Below are 21,028 nucleotides of genomic sequence, written 5' to 3'. Positions count from 1 at the left end.
CCCCCCCAAATAGACAGAAAAAGGTTTCTAGCTGAGAGTTTCTCAGAGATTCAGGTGCTTTTCATCAGTTCCAGAAATGCCATTCTCAAGGCAATGAGTGGTTTGAAAACTGAGCAGCCTTGAGCTCCATAGGTCATGGCTTGTGCTACCAGGCTGTGCTCTGCTGTGTGGTTTTGTTGTTAATTGTGTTTTGCTGCATCTTGTGCAAGCTTCATCACAGAAGAGGGTTTCTCAAGTGGATTGATTTTGCCAGCAAGCATTGATGGAGAGGGACAATGCTGAATGAACACATGCTCATTAGCAGATGCTCTGATTTTACAGAAGCTGGATTTAAATTCTGTGTAGGTCACTGTTGGTGGGTCCAGTGTGCAGCCTGCCACGCCAAACACGAGTATTCCATTTGTAGCCTGCCTCTGTCAGCAGCCTGTGTGCTGCCCCTGTGAAGCAAGGTTAGATTTAGCTCTGCTGTGTGAAGGGCAGTTCTGTACTGAGCTGAGGTTGACTAGCATGCAGTATGATGAGCCTGTGTCACCCTGCAGATGGTCTCAGTCAGTTCAAAGCCCAGTTCTCTCACCTCTCCGTACATCTGTTGCCTGGCTGGATTCTATATGAAGCGTGTATTTCCTTTGCACATTGCGTTTTATTAAACAATATCTTCTTTCATTTGCTTTCACTGGCTGTAAAAACCAGCTGGTGAGACCAGCTTGCCATTGGGTACTGCCACCTAAATGCGGGATATGAAACCGTCAGGTTTGCAGTCAAAATGTGCTGCACCTCTGCTTTGCCTGATGAGTATGTTACAGCTGTAGAGAGGTGAGCTATCTTTAAAGCGTCTTTTAAATGTGGTGGGCATATTATCAGAATATAACGGCAATATCTGAATATTTTGCCAGAGCCTCTATGGTCAGCTTTATGAACAATGGCATTTGCTAAAGAAATAAGCAGTTTTGAAAATTAAATGATAATGGGAAGTTAATGGCTGAAATTTGTGGGTGCATGTCACATAAAGATTCAGAATCACAAGGGTGAGTTTTATTTGTAAGTGATAGCAATTAACGTACTGTGTTTGTTTAACCCTTCTGGTCTATAAAATACCTGTCAATATTTACTGCTAAGTGAAAAGCATGGAATGTCATTCCCCTTAGCCACTTCAGCAATTCTTCTCTGCTGTGATGTTTGTGTAGATACCATAGGAAAAGAGAAGGCATTCCTACTGTGACTGCATAAACCAAGCAGCTTGTTCCTGCTTTTCCTGATGCTGCTGGCTATCTGGCATAATGCTGTTGATCTCGGGGTGGGTGTGGTGCCTCTGTGCCAGTGTGAGGAAGGCATAGAGCATAATGACATATTCATGAAGAAATGAACACTGTGGGTTCCATGGACAGGGGTATTTCTTGAATCTGTGTCCTAAATTGTCATGAGTTTGTTTCTGCTGGAGTGTTTCTGCCTCAGGGTTCAAGGTCGTTGTCAGCCAGCCATGGGCTGAAATACAGCTGCAGAGATGCTGTCACCCGTCATGGTGAGCTGGGTGCTTGGTTCTTGCCAAATGATTTCCAGCAGTGGCCACGCTGGAGTGCCATGCTGAGAGTGGCAGGTGCTGGAGATGCCTCAGCATGCTGGAACAGGTGGTGCTGTACATGCAGCACTTATTCTAGGTCTTACCTGGAATATCTAACTTTATTCCAGCTCTTAAAGGCTTCTGAAAATTAGGCTGTTCAGTGTGTTAAAACAAAGCTGCTAACAAGGATGTGAAAGCTGCTGGACCAGCTTACTAATGCTACCTACAACTGAAAAGATTGCCGGAGGTCAGAGAGATCATTGTTACTAGTGTTTGGCAAGGTATCAAGTAATATGACATAACTATGACCAAAACAAAAAATCAGAGCCAGAATACTGTGCTGTGTGTCAGTACAGAGCATTGCTAACTCCAGTAAGGCAGCGTGCACCATGGAAGGATTGTTTGCTGGAGGAAGGCATGATGATATGCTAATGGTGAAGAGGCAGGAATGGAGGGGGGTTGGTTTTCAAGCTAGCAGAGAGCTCCACTAAGATGCAAAGTACTGTTTCTTGTCTCTGCTGTCTTACATGTTGTGCTGCAACACATTTATTATTTTGTTGTGTCTGAAAGCTCCTCTCCAGCATTGCTGGAGGGAGGAGGGGATCATGTCAAAAGCCATTTTTGCTGCAGTTGGTGCTGATAAAAAGACCAGATGTGTAACAATCTTAGCTGGATTCACACTGTTGTGTAATGTCAAAAGCATTAGGAACGTAAATGCAGTGTCTGTCTTCCTTGCTAGTGGGAATACTGGGGAGGATGTTGGGTTTATGGGATTCACAGAGAAAACACAGTATTAGTCAGAATGCCAAGATCAGTGTGGTTTCAGCCAGTTCCCAAGAAGGTGTGTTGTGACCAACATAATGTTCAGAAATACAAAGGGGACTCTCATGTTACTCCTTGAAAGCTGAGTGTCTCTGCTGTATGGGGTCTTGGGGACAGTTTTACACAGTGTGGAGAACCTTCAGGAAGACATGGAGATGTTTTTTCATAAACCTAAATATGTCTGTGAATAAAATGAACTCCAAGGTGTTAAAAAAATTGGTTCAGAAGGATATATGTGCGACATTTTGCTATGTATAGTCAACCTGCACATAAATAGATTCTGCTACTGAGGGCCTTCTAGACCTGTATGTCAAGTACTGAACTTCATTTTGTTGTGAGCAAAATTCCACTTTCTGAAAGCTTTAGGAAACTTCTTGCTTAGGAAAATGTCTAAAGACTTGTATGCAATAATGTAGGCATGTTAAGAAAAGCCCATATATAAATTTATTTATATATAAACCCACAGGCATTAGAATATTTAATTTTCTTTTGTCATTGTTATTTCCATAGGCAACACTTACCAAAAAGCTGGATGCTCATCGTTTGGCTGAAGAATCATAAATGTCTGGTTTAGGGTCTTATCCCACCCTAGTTTATATGAGAGTATGTCCACTGACAGCTATTAAACTAGTTAAGCCTCAGTGAAGTAGAAGCATTGCGACCTTGCTGTGTTGGGGGATGTACAGAGGGGCTGAGGAGAAAGGAGACCCACTGCAAACAACCTTTTTGACCTTCTTTGCATTCTGCCAGAAGAAATGACATGGGCATAACCAGGGCTCCTGCCTTTCTAATTACGATCCTTATGTCACCACTGCAATGGTTTAGCCCCTGTTGTCGTGCACCATTGTGCACGTGATCGTTTCAGCTCATCTAACTATTGGTTTTTAGAGATTTGGCCTAATCTGTCTCCTGTAGACTGCCTTGCTAGTCAGTGGAAACGGAGACCTGCACCTTCATGGAAGGAACCGTTCCACTTGGCACCTTTAGAACTTGTTAGGTCAGCAGTCTGTAAGATATTTTGTGGCTTAGAAACATAAAATCTAAGTATTTGCGTTGGGAAAAATTAATTGTTAAAAGAATAGAGTGCTACTTGGCATCTGCCTCCTAACCTGTGGTTTGTAAACCCCAGCCCTCGGCAGGGGACCATGAGCAGTAAGTGTTGCTAAGGTGAAAAGGACCCAGCATAAAATGCAATGCACCGTATTGCAAGTTTTAATCTTCCCTTATGTCCCCACCTGTCTCCACAAAGTCACATTGCCTTCATATACTAAAAGGTAAGAAGAAAATTATCTGTTTCAGGAAATAGCAGGATTTTTTTTCATTAATCTCTGGTATACAGAATTTGTTCAAAGGCGAATCGGAACCGGTAGAATTGTATTTCTGAATTTTTCATGATCATTTCTTCATTTCTTGTCTGCCAACACTCACCATGGGATACAAGACTGATTATCATGTGCTCTCCTTTTGTTACTAGGCCAGTGCTTCTAATTCTGAGCTGGTCTGTGTCACTGGGAATAGCATCAGATCATTGTCTCAGCTGGAAGCCTCAGAGTTAGTTTACTCAGCAAAAAAGCATCTGTGCAGACAAGCTTGGGGATTGTTCCGAGAATGCAGCTTAACTCCCCCTCCAGGACTCCCGTTCTTGGCAGGCCCTGGCCGCCCCTTGCCCGGGTCTGTGATGTCCGGAGGTAGAGCAGCGACTCTTTCACGGGCACCCCCTTGCCGTGGGGAAGGAGCTTGCGTGCCCTTGTGAGGTTGAGAGCTGTGCTGGTGGTGGCATGTGCCTCCGGTGGGGTCTCCCAAGCCAGACAGGTCTCAGCTGAAGGGTCAGACAAAGTGTGTCCACAGGCAGGATGGGCTCACTAGCCTTCGGGCAACCATCCTAGGAGAAGGACAACTCTGACTCCAAACCCGGGCAGATGGAGCTCATTTAGCCCTGTAAGGCATCCATCATCTAAGAGAAGGACACTCTAACCAAACCTACGACCCGAGGACTTCGCTGTCACCGTCCAAGCTCGCTAGGCCCTGGCAGATGAACCTCAGGTGTAAAGGGTGGAGCCAGTTCTGCGCACACTGCGCCTCACCTAAAAAATCCACCGCGCAGGCCCGAAGGGTGCACTCATCGCTTGCAGTGAGCGTGGGAAAAGCCCTTCCCAGATCTTCGTTTGCGAAGCCAAGCCATGATGATGAGCTTAACTGCACTGAAGAGCCCATGTGGGCCAGAGCAGATATTCTGGATCAGGAAACTTAAGATGATCCTGTGTTTGGATGTGTGTGCTATATAGGAAAGGAATGATTCCTGAAAGGATTCGGTGCTGTTTAGAATATGCAGTCACTGTTTAACTCTTCATCTTTCTTTCTCTGTCTCTGCCAAAACCTCCTTTCCTTTTAAGACGTTTTTTTAAAAAGTACAATTGTGGCATGTGGAAACAGATTTGATAAATTTTGTCCAATTTGAAATATCGCACATCATTGTGAAGTGTCTCTAAATGTACCTAATCAGTGTATGCATGGAGGAACGTGTGTCTATGTATGCCCTGATTCTTTTCTGTGCCTTAGACAGCAGACTACCAAGTCGGAGTCTGCTGTGGGAATGTTTCTTTGATGTAAATTTCCAGAAATTATGTCAAATAGGTATTCAACAAATCCTTATGTTCTGCTTTTGAACAGCTTGTGCTGAGCCGCCCTCAGGGGATGTTATCTGCAGAGGGGAGAAGCACAGTGTAAGGTTGCTTGCTCTGGAGAGCATTTTGCTCATGTTGGGATTAAATTGCCCTCAGGAAGCTGTGCAGAAATGTCTTCACCATTTGTTTTGTGCTACTGTTGTTATGTTTCTTAACCTTTCAATGGATGGGACTTCAAGATGTGGAGATAAGGGAGAAGTGAATTAATTGCAGGGGAGTCTAGCCTCTCTTTTCTAATACCACTCTTTCTGTTCTCTGTTCTGTTTCCAGTTACAAGAAAACACATGAAACCCTAAGCCACGCAGGACAAAAAGCAACAGCAGCTATCAGCAATGTAGGAACTGCTATCAGCAAGAAATTTGGAGATATGAGGTACAGGGATCTGCTGCTTCTGGTCGTATTTTGAGGACAGGAAGTATAAGTCATCTGTTATTTTCCTTCTCTGTTAAAGTTTTAAAGGTTCAAGTAGTTTGTAGTCAGAGTATGTTATTTATTTTTCAGGAAAATATGACCTACCAGCACTGCCATTTTTTGTCGATACTTACTGTTTTCAGTTCGGTTCTCAGGAGAGCTTTCTTGACACTTAATGATGAAGCAGCAACCAGTATAGCCAGTGTCCACTAGTTACATCAAGCATGGCATGACTTGGGCTTTCTGAATCTGCTGAACATCCTAAATCTGGAGTAATGGTCAGTATGTCTGCCTCACCAGCAAAGCTGGCCTCAGACCTTGGCAGGTGCGGTTCTGTGTGGAGTGGTGCTGTAAATATTATCATTTAAATGGTCTGGTTTTAAAAATCTCCCACTCCAGTGCCAGCCATGTTTGGGGGGTCAGCTGTAAGGAGCCAGGGGTTTTTTTGTTCATTGCTTGTTTGCTAATCCAGATCATTTTATATTGGTGATCTTGTATATGGATTATCACTGCCCCCTCCCGTAGTGCTGATCTAAATACACATATGACTCTGGCTTAATTCTGCGTTAGACATTAAGGCTGATAGTCACCAATGGCATCCAGATACAAATCCCTGTTCTGATTTCATTCCAGGCAGACACTTGATATATGTCCAGCAGTCTTACTCCCTGCCTGTGGCAGTGGTAGTTCTGAAAAGATTTGTAGTCAGCTTGACTCGAAATATTTGAAGCCTACCTTCTGTGTGAAACAAAATTCTTTTTTCCAGGTTGCCCTCTAGGTCAACTGTACAGAGCACCACATGAAACACATTTCTATTATGAAGATGCAGAGTCTTAATTTTCACCTTGTATTATCTCTAAAAATACTACTAAACTATCATATCAGCCACAAGCCAGACAGACTCCCCTGAATGTGCCATTTTGCTGTGTTAGAATTCAAGAAGGTTAAATCTACAGTTAAGAAAAATGACAAAATTCTGTGTGTCCCAAAGGACAGAAAACCCACCCTTTGGGGTCAGAGTGCTTTTCATGCAGTTGCTGTCCTCTTTCACCCCCACCCCAGCTTCCCAGTGCCACAGCTCTCTCATTAATTTTGTGCACGAGGAATCACTGACATTTTACATCTTCTAAATTTTGTTTTGGTTATTAGTGTTTGTAAGGTCTCTTACAAGCAAAGTTGGAACACATTCTATTTAATATTATCAGGTTACTAGAACTACCAGAAATGTGTGTAAAAGCAGTATATAGATATTTTTGCTTCAGGACACAAGGCAGATGCTAATAATGTAGTTAAGCTAATGGATTCTTCATGAATAGCTCTTTTGACCACTGATATACCACCAGGACTTTCTGTTGCTTCTCTGCCCACAGCTCATATTGTCTCTAATGTTTTTCTGACATAGAGAAGGAAGGCAAACGGGAAGAGGGGAGTCACAAGTCACTCACAGGGCAGTAGTGCGGGCTTAGATCCCTCAGCAGTAGAGGTTACGCTAACACCTCAGTGTGGCTCCTGCTACACATCTGTGTAGAGTACAGACGTGATACAGAGTTTTGCTGGGATGGTGGTGGTGTTCCTGCACAGCCCTTTGCTGTGCACTTCCAGGATTTTTGTGTTCTAGGGATGTTCTGGGCACTTAAAACTGTTGCTAAACTCATTGGGAGATAAATTCCTTGAAATACTGTAGTTGTCATATCCATTCATAAACCTATGCATCTCCAATATCTCATATAAAAGAAATACTGAGATTGTCTTGCTTTAGAGAGTAATTTCATCAGCACTTCCTTTACTGATGAGTGAAGTAGGTTTTTTCTCTCATTTCTTGCCCCTCAGTTTGTGCTGGGTTTTGGGGCTCTGCAGATTTCTGTATCGTATGGCTCTGCAAGTGTCAGCATTAGTGTGGAGAAGGGGCTTGGCTGTTCCTGGGAGGCAGCAGGTAGTAGAAGGAGGCTGTGTATGGCAGTGGCATGTGTTAAGCTGGTCTAAGCAGAAATGTTACAGGGATAAATACATGAAGGCTTGAGAAGCACCAGTATACGTGATGATGAACCCTGAAGAAATCAATGCTTTTCTTCAGAGCAAAGTGTGAATATGATGCAGTAAATAATGTATCACACCACACACTGGAAAAAGATGTGAGAAATGAGCATTGAAGGGATGTTTAAATGTGCACACTGTAGCTGTCTTGCTGTGTGAGGCAGGTGTTCCTCTAAAGTGGGTTGTAATTAAAGATTTCATCTGTAACACAATCAAAGGAGAGGCTGCTAACCTCGTCATTTCTTCGCTTTGGAACCTTAATGATGTCCTTTGAGTATTGTGTACCAGCGTGTCTCCCCTAGTTCTACTGCCTGCATTAAGTTTCTTGTGAGCTGGAAAACAGTGTCGAAGTGTTTCAGGTGTTGTTTCCAACAAGGAACAAGTATTTTAGAAAACGTCATTTTGGGAATTAAAAAGCCCTTATTTGTTCCATACCCTTCTCAACTGAGAGATGATGGGGGGGGAAGACATTTGCTGCTGATCTATGTGTAAAATTCCAGTTTACCTATGCTTTCTCTTTAAAGAGATTAAGGTAGGATTTTGGGAGGGAAACCAGTTGAAATTTTTTAATTTACCATTGTTTAAATCTGACCTGATGAAAAGAACACAGAGTATAGCAGACAAAACTCCTGTTCTTTGCACACAGAGTGACTGTGCAATGAAGGAGCATGTGAAATTTTTGCTCTGGAGGAATCTTAGCTGATCCACATTCCAGAGGGAATTCCAGCATCAAGATTTGGATGCAAATGATTGTGATTTTCTCCTCAGGCAGTTTGACATGCTACAGATATGTATATTTTTGTTGCAATTTCATATTACTTTTAACTCTTGCTTTTCTTTCCTTGTGCGTCCACCACAGATCTCATTCAATTAGGTAAGACATGTTACTCTCCGTGGATTTTGCCTCTGTGTTTGACAGGATTTGTTTTATGGAATGTAATGCAGTAACTTCTTTCCTTTCATATATAGTATTGCTATATATGATTAAAAACATGTGGTACTTAAACTGTAATGCCTTGTTTTTACAGCAGGTGAGTACAATGGGAAAAGCAAAACATGCATTAGTCATGAAGTGTACATGGCAACTCCTTAAGTCTTGAGTCTTGGAAAAATTCCAATAGTAGGCCAAGTTCTTAATGTGATTAAAGAGTTTCTTGAATTTATTGATGCTCTGAAGCATGTCAGTGTATGAGGAGCTATGAAACAGTTCTGTGTGTGCCCAAGGATTCTGTAAGCAGTCTGGCTCTATGCCAGTTCACACAGCAGAGGTGCTAACCAGCCCTGCGTCTCCCACAGTCCCCCTGGCCTTCAGCATTGCCCGTGTGCAGGACAGCTCAAGAACCACTTTCTGTTCAGCTGTGTGGTCTCGTACTTCACTGAGAACTTCAAAATGGGGCATAGATTGACCTTCCTATCATCTGACATGAACCCAAAATGTAGTGGTTAGTGACCTTTGTTGTGAAGGATCTCTGTTCCCTGCCTCTGCACTGATCACCGTTACAGACACAGGTCTTTAAAAAGCATAATGTTTTAGGTTTCTAGGGAAGGAAGATGTTGTCACAGTTCCTATAACTTGCATTGTTGCCTCTTCAGAGAAAGTAAAAGATGAACTCAATAAGAGTCATGAAGTATTGGCTGTCACATGCCATCTCTGAGATGAGTGAATTTAATTTGGCACAGTGTAATGTTCTTAAACCTTAATATTTAGAATGGTTTTGCCTTTAGAAGAGGAGCAGCCTAAGCTGAAACACTTCCAAACTCTTATTTTTGTCTATTTGTCATGGGTTACAGGACTGAAATGGCAAGCACGCTTGTTTAATTTGACTTGTTAAAGATTTGCTGCACTTGTGAAATGTTTGGGCTAATAGTTCCTGATTCTTAGAAGTGGTGTGAAAAATAGAACATGAAACATTTGCATTGTCTGCTCTTGAGTTCTGGTCTGTCTGAGCTTAGCAGAAGCCTTAAAATACAGGCAACAGCAAACAGCTTGTGTAAGATCTCTCTGTCCCACTTGCTTGCCGAGTAGCTTTCCTCCCCTCCATCCCTGAATCTTTAATCTGGAAGAAAGAAAAAAGTCTGCTGTGTGTATACAGGCAGTGCTGCTCTGAATTTGTACCTGGTTTAGAACAAACGCATACGCTGTGTATAGGACAGCTTTCATTTTTTTAATGCTATAATCATGCATTGCTTGATTACAGCCAAATGTTGGTGTCCCTTCAGGTAGAGCTCTTGCTATTCTTGGTCAGGCCAGGCTGCAGCTGTCAGTCACCACAGGAAGCAGCTGTGCACAGGTTTTGGAAACAATACCTATTCCTGCAGTGCACAATTTACTTATGTTCAGATCTAAATCTACTTATGGACAGGTTTCATGCTTCAAGTAAAGATTCCTATTCCAAACAGGCTTGATGCTTCGCAGCAGCAGTAGGTGATGCTGTGATAGCAGAGGCTTTGGTGCCTCAGAATACAACTAATGCCAGTCAAGCAGTTAGAGGGCAGGATTGGCAGGGTTAGTGTGTGCAAGGGGTTTGGTGATCTTTGTGTGGGGCAGAGGCTCCATCCTCTGCTTCCCAACCTTGCAACAGTTCAAGTCTGAGGCAGTAAGCATGGCAAGGAGACCTGGACAGGAGCCGTGGGAAGTGCTGGCTGTTTGGACTGTGTATGTTGTACATGGGCAACAGAGGCCCATGGCCTGCTGACCTACCTGTTGCTGAGAACCGGCTCTGTTCGTGTTCCCAGGTGTGAGGCATACTGCACTTGCCCAGCAAAGAGCTTACCCTCTGTTGCTGTTCCTTGTCACCAGCTGCCTGTCTCTGCAGATGGCAGGGGGCTGTGCCCTTTAAATGGGTATTGCCTGGAGTTCCACTGCATCATTCTTTTGAGCCCTCTTGAATTGCTGACCAGCTGGTAAGAGAATGTGGTGGTAAGATCTGCAGTGCTGAAAGTGAGCTGGAACTCCCAGGCAAGTTTGACAAGCTGTTGCCAATGGGAGAGGAAGAGTACCAGCACTCTTGAAAAGATCTGTGTGTTTTTAAAGTGAATTGAGAAAGAGAAGTGATATGTTATAATTCTGTTGCAAGCTGGATTTTACAGCTTTTCCCCTTTATCTTTTGCTTTCATCCCACAGTTACTCGATTCGCCATTCGATGAGCATGCCTGCAATGAGGTAAAACACTACCCGTATTTTCATCCTATGGTGATGTTCAGCAGTGTGATGAGGGGGGATTGCCAGACGTTGATCCTGATCCTGCAGGTTTTAAAATGTATGAGCTGACCTACTTCAATCAATTAAGGTTACTCATGTAGATAAGGGCTGCGGGACAGGCCATCTGTGGGGTTTGCCTCTTAATTGTATTAACGGTTTAATCTCTTGGACAAGCCTTTGAGTAAATGGAGCAGTTCTGGGAGGTATTTGGGTAGTCGATTGTTGCCAGGTTTGTGTTACTGAATCTGAAATTCAGTTGTTTTGCCATCTCTAGAATATCATCTAAAGCCCATTAACATCAGAGATGCTTTCCACTCCAGCATGCTTTGGATCATGCTTCTGTGGAAGGATTTGATATGAGTGCTTTTATATTTTAATGGCTATAATCCTGCTTTACTTAACTGCAGCCAAATATTGATGTCTGTTCAAGTAGAGCTCTGACGGTTTTCAATAAAATTAGGATCCAGCTTTCTTTTTACCCCCTTGGCCTTGAAATATATGAATATCCCCACTCCCTACCAAGCACATGGGGAAAACAAATCTCTTGCGTTGTGATGGATGCTAATACATTCAGCTTCAGTGAGTGGATAGCTGAAGGAAAGCATTCAGCAGTGTGACCAGTGGGGCAAATGTAAGTCAAACTTGGGGTCCAAAGGAGAGAGAAACTTCTTGTCTTACGAAGAACTTGTCACCTATTGAAAGAAAAGTAAATCTGCATTATCTTTCCAACTGGCTTCTGTTTGCCCTTTCTTCAAAGTAGGGTCAGTTTAATGTAGTCTGAGGGATTTGATGTAAATTCATTTGCAGAAATTGAGACCATCATCACACTCCTAGTAAGTTCCCAGAATGTGAAAGAGGATGAACTGGAACACTGAACAGCAATAGCACTTGTGTTGGAAGTGTGTGTAAGTGCAGTGCTACAGCCAGCATTCTCTGGTGGTCCTTCTGAGAACATGATAAATATACCCGAGGGTAGGCAGGTCACTCACTGTTTGGTTTCAGTTACTAGGCAGGCTCTGTTTTTGCAGATTTGTAGCTAGAAAATACTGTAATTTGATTTGAGAGGCGGAGCACTGCTTGTACCTGATTGGTCTATGGCCTTGTGTTGCCAGCCTTCCTTCTGCCCTAGCACTGTTGCCTGATCAGATTGTGGAGTTAGCCCGTGACCTTTGCAACTCACTCTTCTTTCCTTCAACCTTTTCTCCCAGGAATTCTCCAACATTCAAGTCATTTGAAGAGAAGGTTGAGACCACTGTCACAAGCCTTAAGGTAAAGGTTAGAGGTAGAGTTACTGTGTGTTGAAGTGTGGCAGCTTAATTGTTCCTGTCATTTGTACAGGAGACCAATTTAAAACAAATTCCATCAAGAATTTCATGGAACTTCAAGAGCACTGATGGAAAGCACTGAAAGCAATATGCAAAAAAATATTACTTCTCTGCTTTGTTACTAAAAAAATCTACAGTTCTAGGATGGAGTAAGAAGTTTTGCTGTGTTTTCAGGCTTGATTCAGCTTTGAGAGGGCATATCGGGAAGTTAGACCATGAAGAAACACTCTCTTACCAAGACAACCCAGCTGTCAAAAGGGCAGTGTCTTTTGGTTGCTTAGTCCCGCTGGAGCGGGTTCAGAGAAGGGCAACAAAGTTGGTTAAGGGTCTGGAGAACTTGTCCTATGAGGAGCGGCTGAAGGAGCTGGGACTGTTCAGTCTGGAGAAGAGGAGGCTCAGGGGGGACCTTATTGCTCTTTATAATTATCTTAAGGGAAGTTGTAGGGAGGTGGGGGTCAATCTCTTCTCCTATGTCGAAAATGACAGGACGAGGGGGAATGGCCTTAAGTTGCGCCAGGGGAGGTTCAGGTTGGATATTAGGAAAAAATTCTTTACAGTGAGGGTTATTAAGCATTGGAACGGGTTGCCTAGGGAGGTGGTGGAGTCCCCATCCCTGGAAGTGTTTAAAAATCGTGTGGATCTGGTGTTGAGGGACATGGTGTAGGGACCCTGGCAGTGTAAGGGTAACGGTTGGACTCGATGATCTTTGAGGTCTCTTCCGGCCGGATGATGATTCTGTGATTCTGTCTTGACCATTTCCAGATCATTAGATAAAGTTCTGTCTTTGCTAGGAAAACTCTGATTTCAGAGATTTAGTCGTACTGAGTTTTATTTTTAATACTTATTTATAAATTCTTCAAACTGAAGCATTTTGAAAGTAGATGAGCCGTGAGCACATTGTCATACGTTTCACTAATGTAATCTGACAGCTCTTCCTCCACAGGAACATGCTGTGGGGGCAGTTTTATCCATCAGTGTCCAGGTACCTGCAAATACCTGAAGGGACACAAACTGCTGGTGTAGTTCTTTGGTTACTGCAGTCCTTCTGTTAGACATCCCCGTACAGTTTAGGTATTACCATTGCTGGCCACGGGCCACTTTACTCAGCGAATGAACCTGTTCATTTTAATACCTATCTCTTACCCAGCCTACAAGATCTGGGAAAAAACAGTGAAACCATCATGAGCTACTGGTGTAAAGAACTGTGCTAAGCTTACTGGTGGGATCTATGATCCTGCCTGGCACCTGCCTGGAGACTGGTGCCTTTAACTGTCTGACAACCAGCCACTGGCAGGTTTTATGACTGCAGCCGGAAGTTTAGTAACTGGGGGAGGAAGGAAGTGGCTTTATTTGACTTTTTTAGCTTTTGTTCTAAAATCCCAACCTAGATGTCCTTTGCCTGCTTGGAACAGCTCCCAGCCCTCTGTGGCCATGAGGTGGAATGCATGTGGGACTTGCTACAGTGTGCACAGAGGAACTTGTTCTCTTTGTTTGCCTTGTTTCAGACCAAGGTTGGTGGGACAGGCCACCTCGGGGGCAGTTTTGAAGATGTTCTCAGCTCCACAGCCCATGCCAGCACTCAGAGCTCTCTTACAGGCACTCGACTTCCTGAGAGTGAAGAGGAGCTTCAGTGTTAGACCTCGCTGGGCTCTCTTTAGAGACTTACCCAGCCAGTGAGTTCTAGATCTGCCTCTCCCTGCAACTTGTGCAATGAGGTTTTGTCAGCTTTGGAGAACTCCCTGTCATTGTGCTGGAGCAACATTTCCACCCTCTGTATTTGGGCCATTTTATTGCCAGGTACTTTGTACCTCATAGAAACCACACACAAGTCATTGACTCGTAATGCTCTAAATGCTGCATGACTTGACCTAAGTAGTTTTTGTTTTCACGTAACTTCCCTCCAACAATCCCCCAGTCTCTGTTTCTTATTTCTTTTAGCTTTCTGTTTTCTACCTGTTGGTTTACCAGTCCCCTCAGTGCCACATCAGATAGATGGACCTAGAGCTCCACAAAGGCTTCTGCTGCCAGCAGCATCCCCATACCAGCTGTCTACCAGCCATACCAGGTGCCCTTTGCTCAGGAGTTATTTCCTAACATAACTAAATCACTTCTTGTCACAAGAAGTTTTTCCTCCTTCACTGGTACAGTCTGGTGTTGGCTGCCACTCGTTAGCAACAGATTTAAGGACAGGAAGAGACGCACAGTTTATTCAGACACAAATTGAACTGGCCAGAGCTGCTGGTTTAAGGGCATCACTGTAGCTGGAGAAGCTTTGGTTTAAAAATGTTCCATCGCTTGTTCTCTGTGGTTTGATGGAACTTGGCAGTGTATGTTAATTACAAATGAAAGGGGGTGGATGGAATCTCCAAAATATTTGCCTCTATCTTGCCCTCAAAAATAAGGGGAGGTTGGTTTATAAGCCTTAGTTGAGATACAGCTTTAAGTGAAGGAACACAAAACTACCACCTGGCTTAGGCCATGCTGTAAGTGAGCAAGCTGATGCCTTCAGTCCACATTTAAGAGCTGCTCACCTGAGCCCTGGGATCATACAGCATGCAGGAGGGGTAGGTACTTCATTTTTGGTGTCACAGTTTGTGGTGCTTCACTCCAGGACGTAATTGCACCACCCGCATTGTATCACCTTGGTCACCACAAGCCTGTTATGGCTCAGCTTTGATTCTGCATGTTTTCTTGCATCCTTTTAACCCTTTTTTGTAAGGGGAGAGCAGCACATTTGTGACGCTGTCGTGCTGTCTAGTGCTTATGTTGTTGGGGCTGCATGTTGCACCACTCAGTTCACCAGACTGAGATGAACACAACTTCACCAATCACGAGTCAACAAGATGAAAACCAGTCTGGCTATGTTCAAAACGGATGCAGTGCTTCAAATTGGTGTGAGCTTGGTATCACTAACTGCTTGAGGTCGTCTGAGAAAACTTGGCTTTAAGTGATTATTTTCCTGTGTAGCTTTAGTTTTTACCAAGCTGAAATTCCTTTTGTAATGCTTGACTGGATGTGAGTTAACTTTGGACATTTATAGCAAATGCCTCTTTCATATGATTTTTAGCATGGAAGTGAATCTAATTAGGATTTTATACTAGTTTTCTTGTGACAGTTTGCTAGTTTATTTTACATGGTTTTGTGCATAAATATCGATTTATTTAAATGAAGATGCTATTAATGGTCAACTTTGTGTAAATTATTGATATAAAAAATAAATTTCTCTTACTCTTTTACACTTTGTGATGATCTATTTTTTAATCTCTGTACTCACTAGTATTACAGAGCCTCTTTCAGCCTTGCTCTGTCTCAAGGTAAATTGCAAGGATGTCATCTGCTATTCTTACAGTTTTTAAAGATTGTTCAGTTCCTTCTGGACCGGAAATTCCCTATGGAAATCTGTGTCCCAATTTTGAAAATTTTGCAGTTCAAAGGAGAAAAATAATTGAACCATGTTCAGTCGAAGTGAACAACATGACAGAAAACATCTAGGTCTCAAAACACTGACCTTCTTTTAAGGAGGACCAGCAGCCAAACTGAGGAAGCTGAGGCTCCGCAGACTGTTATTGCTTTCCTTTCTATCACCCTGGCATCATGGCTCAAGCTTTCCTATTGCTCTTTCCTCCCCAACCTCTTTCCTACTGAATTTAGCATCATGCTACCCAGTTTGCCATGAGGCTGAAGCCAGCTCCAGGTCTCCAGCATGTCACTTTTCCAGGTGCACACTCTGTCTGGTAAATGTGATCCTGCCCTTAATGCAATGTCTGATCTGGGAGGTGACTAACCCACATGTTCCTGTCTAAGTGGTCCCAGATTCTCAGCAATGAATGCAGAGGAAAAAAAAATCTGCTGCCAGAACTGGTGATGTTACAGAAGGAAAAATAACGCAGAGAATATAAACCAAAGTATTTATTACAGCTACAGTGTTCAGGGAGACCTCAGGAATGGGGATGAGATGCAGCAGCTATTTTTTTATTCCGTTCTGTGTTAATCAGAGATACAAGGTGGACTATTTCTGGGTGATCAAACTTTCCTGCAAAACAAAAGAAAGGGAAAGTTAATTAAACATGCTCTCATTTTGCTGTGTGTGAAAGGCTGTCAGTGAAATGTTAGCAGTGATGGTGCTTTAGGCTCAGAATAAATGTCATCTTTTAAGAAAGTACTCCCAGTTTATTCCATCTACAAGTGTAGTTAATAACTGGTTTTCCCAAAAACCTTATAAAAATACTTTGTGCTCTGTTAAGACACATTATATCTGAAAAAGGCATGTGCCCTGACCAAGATAACACCATACTATGTATCCTACAGGAAACTGCCCCAGTTACAGTGCAGGGTATGTGTTGTAGGTTCTCCTGAGACACCAGCTCAGTTGAGGTTACTGATTGCTGGTAAGAGAGCAAAGATGTCACTTAGAAAACCAAGTATTCCAGCTTGGTTGGTGTTGTCCTTTTCTTCTCTAATCAAATTACTGCATATTTCAGAGACCTTATTATTTCCCCGAGGAGTCAACAAGTTATAAATGAGACTTGCTGGGGACTATGTCCAGGGATTGCTGGTCCTTGCCCTGAGTGTATCTGTCCCTGGTTTTCTCCCAGGATGGAGTCACAGTCCTCTTCTGGTGTTCAATAACCTTGCTAAAAACCAGAGACTATTACTTTACCTATTTTTCTTTTCAACTATCATTTTATTTTGGAAAAGATCAAAAGCAGTAGACAGAATAAGAAAATATAATTGTGCTAAAACCTTGCGCTGAGCTGGTACTCACGTGTACCTTGGGCAGGTCACACAAAAGCACAGCTCATGCAGGCGTAACAAAAACACAGAGAAGAAACAAGTTGCTGTTGGAGCATCAGTGAAGGCTGAAGCCTCCTTTACACCCCCTCTGATGTCATAGCGTGATCCTTAAACACATGCAAGTGTAATGGAAGAGGGGCCTCTCTCCAGGTAAAAAGTGATGTAAAAGGAACTTGGCACAAAAGAAATTCAGGCTCAATACCTACTGATCAGGGTAAGGGATGTTCATACTGCAGGAAGTTTCCCCCACGATATTTAGGGTACTCGAGCAATGAGTATAATAACTAGTTCTTGCTTGCTCTGGTGCTGTCTCAAGTAAAAGGCAATTTGTACTTGTCACTTCATCTACAAAACAAAAAAAAGCCCAGATTTCGTACCAGCTGTCGAATCATAAAACTCCTGCAGCCGGCCAGGCGTCTTCTCCAACTCCTCGTACTCAAATGCTTGCAGTATCATCTCACACTGATCCAGCTGCTTTACAAACTTGGCTTCTGCGGTACACTGGTTTTCATATTCCTGAACAGATTCACAGTTAGGAGAAAAAATGTTGTTGTATTAGAGGATTGGAAGCTCCTTGTATAGCTAGAATTTTCTTCATTTGTACAACCCACTCCATGAATGTTCACACCAGCCGTGTCTTTCACTCTTGTTTTCAAGATTGCTATTCAGCAAAACTCTTGAAATAAGCACGTGCCAAATTCCTGTTAAATGTAATAGGGCTGGAGAACGCAATTCTTTTGCATCCTCTGACTCTAAACATGCCAAGTGTTTTGGCTGAATTGGGGATGATATGGAGACAACCCTACATGATATACAAGTTAAAGAATAGGTTCCATTTAACAACATATCATATATAAAGACCTTCTCAGGCCTGGTAAGGGCTACAAGTTACCATAGTGTGTGCCTGGGCGTTATTACTATTACTTATTTTTAAGACCTATTTTGCACTTTTCTCTACCACTTGCTGGTTTTTTCTATACATTTCCCCTGTCACTCCTTAATCCCTCTGAGCTGCTTATGTCTTTATGTCTCTCCTAGGAGACAGGGAGGGGAGTCATTGAAGTCTGAAGGGAAAGAAACCCCTTAAATCCCTTAATCTCTTTGCTACCTTTTCCCTCTCTCCCATCATCATCAGTACATGCCAGTGAGTCATTCACATTTCTAGCCACCTTGAACAATTTTGCTGTCATTGGCTTCCAGTGATGGACTATCAGCAAAAAATACAGTTTCACGTCACAGAGTCCAAGAAATACATAATTCTTTGTCTGCAACAACATGTGAACAGGAGATTGCAGATGCACTTGTCCTCACGCGACTGTATGCCAGAAGATGACAAATCACAGTAATTATCAACTGGAATTGTTTGGAAATCATCTAGTCATCCCTAGTTTGCAAGTATAAAAGGTATCAGTCAACAGCATGAGTTCACATACAAAAAGTTAAATCACCTTCGAGCACAGAAGATACTTTCCCATACAGAAATGTAAGGTGCCCAAAAGCAGCCAGCAACGTGGCGTTTGTAGAAAAGCACTCTTCCATGTCAGTACACCACGCTTAAGTTGAAAACGAAGTTACTAGTAAATATTTCAGCCTAACAGGCTGTATGACAAAGAAATAGAAGCCGCAGAAATTATTACTTGCACAAAAAGCAGAAAATACATTATAAGCTCCCATTTTTTTTTTCCCGTATTAAAAGATGATGAACTGCAAAAGGCCAGATGTGAATAGAAGAGATGATGTAGTAAAAACCCCAGACTTGCATCCAAGAGAGCTGGATGTAAAGGACAACCCTCCCTTCAGTTGAATGAGCCAAGCTCTGGACAGGTTCATCTGGAAACAAGACCAAAGACAGAAGCTGGCTGTTTTGCCAAGGCTTGGGCTTTCTGCTGGAAAAGGATTTCCAAGTGACCTTCACTCATACTGTCAATCAGCTTTATCTCCCAAGGGAACAGATCTACCTTGCCTGAGATCACAATAAGATGATGCAGTTTCACAGGTGAAAAGGAAGAGGATAGTGGGTCACCCTGAATTTTAGCAAAGGATTACCAAATGGTGAGCTTACTTCCCAGAGTTCATAGATTTCTTTCCTGAGGTCCTCTGACAGAAGCTGGGTCAGCTGTTGCATAGCTGCCTGGAAAAAAAAGAAGCCGTTTCCATTTATCCATTTTTAAAGCAAGCACATTTTTATTACCCTTCCTGAAGAATTAACTACTTGTTACCTAGTTTGTAGAAACATACACTACACAGTACATTATTCTAAAGCACACGTGTACATAAATCTGCTAGAGAAACTATAAGACCACTGAATGAACAATCTTTTTTAGGAGCTGCTCAAGTAAATTGTTAGAGAACTAGTATAAAACACAAGCAAAACCACCTGAAAGTGCACCCAGTATCTGTAAGAGTCCAAAAAAGAAGCCCAGAGCAAACCAGGCAAGTCAAATAAATGCAAAGGAACTGCCGTCAGTTAGCAGCTCTGCCTTCCAGAGTTAACTGGCAGAGGCCACGTTTTAACTTAACCAGTTATCGGTGCAGTTCATAAAAGCAGCTTCAGTCCCAAACGCTCAGCTAGCACATGCCCATTAGCAGGGCTGAGAACGGATAGTGGCTGGCAGGCAGGCAACACAGCATCACCCTGCAGAAATCGCTGCAACATTTTTTTAAGCTCTTTGAAGATAAAATCGTAACCTCTAGAGAGTTGCTGTGGCACCACGTTGCCCTCTAGCTGTAGCTGGAGGAGCGGTCCCCAGGTTCTTCAAATAATGCTACAAACCAGACATGACAAAACCTCGATATGGGTACATACAAGGCCAAAAATACAGTAACTCTAAGTGTGCTGCACTCAAAGACTCATGACAATAAAGGACACCCGTGTTTGGAGTCCTGTTTTCAAATACAAGTCTCTGTCACAACCACTTGATCTGGCATCATGCAGATGATCTGCCACAAGCTGTCACCCCCCCTTCTCAGTACACCTCCTCCCTGCTCCCCACCTCCTGGTAAGGCTGGTCAACATGATGAATTCAGGCTACTAAAAATCCAGCCAGTCCAGGAATGAATGGCCAACATGAAGATGATTACAAGGGTTCTCCTTAGGTAACTCTGTACTTGGTAACACTGTACATACATAATCAAAATAATGGTCTCTTCACTACACCAGAACATGAAAAACATGCAGAATGCTTCGCAGACGTGGCTTCATGCCTTATGACCACACCTCTTCTCTCCTGTGTTTCTCCTCTTTCGAGATGTTATCTGCAGGAGCAATATCTCCAACAATGCATTCAGCCATGTCATGAACCAAGGCTAATCGTATGCATCTGATAAGAAGCAAAGACAGAATAATTAGTTATTCAGCATTGTATCTTGCTATTCATAAAGCTAAGAGGCTGCATAATTTATCCCCCTCATACAGGTTTTCTTAATTTTACATTTTTTTTAATTTTATGTAACATTTTTCACTTTGTTTAGGAAATTAGTTTCCATCTAGACATGATTTTAATTCTTCATTTCTAGCTACTGCTGCTTGTAGAAGTATACTCAAGTATAAATGCCGTTTGTACAAGAGTGTGGCATTCAAAAATAAGGTACTTCACGTTTGCATGCTTGGCTTTCGGAGATTCTGCACTAACTAATGACACAATACACGTCACATCAACGTGGCAACAGGAAGAAGGTAGTCTAACCACAGCTATCCCACATTCAGTATTACCATTTGACTCTGTAGCTGTGTCAAGCTGCAGCAGAATACTCAAAAAAGCCTCTGCTATTTTCATCAGGTCCTGAAGGGACAAAGCAAGCACGATCCCCTCCTGGACCTGACAACTGATTCAATGATAATGATGCTTTCTCTTCTATGCTGAATGATTTCTGAGGCTCCTTTCTACTGACTGCTGAGTGCTGAGTCTGTCAAAATCCACACGGTGTGGCTTTGCCGCAGAGGGTCATGATAACCAGTCTACCTGTCCTTGTTAAGGCTTTTGTCTTCAGTCACCAAAGCCATCATGGTCATCCTGTACATATGATCAGACACGCTCTCTGGGTTCGCCACGTTCCTGTACACCCATCCTGTCCGTGGTACTCTCTGTGGGAGGAGAGTGGCACAGTAATGTCAGCATTAAAACCTGAGGTTTTGAAGGACCTCGCTTCAGAGACACCAGCAGAAACTGTGCCCCACCATGCCCTCCATGCTCCAGCA

The 21,028-nt window shown here is 42.9% G+C and overlaps 2 protein-coding genes across 4 annotated transcripts in view; one reads left to right on the top strand and one right to left on the bottom strand.

The window, feature by feature from the left end:
* The window catches only part of TPD52L1 (tumor protein D52-like 1), a 25,017-nt gene extending 11,344 nt beyond the window's left edge, over positions 1-13,673 (top strand). The window contains exons 3-7 of one of the 3 annotated variants that reach the window (XM_010142905.1): positions 5,335-5,436; positions 8,369-8,383; positions 10,634-10,672; positions 11,920-11,980; positions 13,542-13,673. In XM_010142905.1, the coding sequence (XP_010141207.1) occupies positions 5,335-5,436; positions 8,369-8,383; positions 10,634-10,672; positions 11,920-11,980; positions 13,542-13,673 (349 nt within the window). The remainder of the gene's footprint in view (positions 1-5,334; positions 5,437-8,368; positions 8,384-10,633; positions 10,673-11,919; positions 11,981-13,541) is intronic. The other 2 variants (XM_010142906.1, XM_010142907.1) reach the window with 2 other exon arrangements.
* Positions 13,674-15,926: 2,253 nt separating this feature from the next.
* On the bottom strand, positions 15,927-20,910 carry HDDC2 (HD domain containing 2). Its single transcript, XM_010142904.1, has 5 exons — positions 20,793-20,910; positions 20,048-20,150; positions 18,893-18,961; positions 17,208-17,346; positions 15,927-16,069 (listed from the first exon to the last, which is right to left on the bottom strand). Exons 1-5 carry the CDS (start codon positions 20,849-20,851, stop codon positions 15,975-15,977), a joined length of 465 nt encoding a protein of 154 aa, XP_010141206.1. The 5' UTR covers positions 20,852-20,910; the 3' UTR covers positions 15,927-15,974.
* Between the last annotated feature and the right edge of the window lie 118 nt (positions 20,911-21,028).

This window comes from Buceros rhinoceros, unplaced genomic scaffold (assembly GCF_000710305.1).
Source record: "Buceros rhinoceros silvestris isolate BGI_N320 unplaced genomic scaffold, ASM71030v1 scaffold23899, whole genome shotgun sequence".
Taxonomy (NCBI): Eukaryota; Metazoa; Chordata; class Aves; order Bucerotiformes; family Bucerotidae; genus Buceros; species Buceros rhinoceros.
This window is presented reverse-complemented; position numbering and strand designations above follow the sequence as displayed.

Bases quoted from the DNA above. Each gene is read 5' to 3' on its own strand.
- HDDC2 (XM_010142904.1), bottom strand. From the start codon at position 20,851: ATGTACAGGATGACCATGATGGCTTTGGTGACTGAAGACAAAAGCCTT. The intron at 18,962-20,047 runs GTGTGGTCATAA...TTTTTTTTCCAG, and splicing joins AGAAACACAGGAGAGAAGAG to GCAGCTATGCAACAGCTGAC. The intron at 17,347-18,892 runs GTAAGCTCACCA...GAATCTGTTCAG, and splicing joins AAATCTATGAACTCTGGGAA to GAATATGAAAACCAGTGTAC.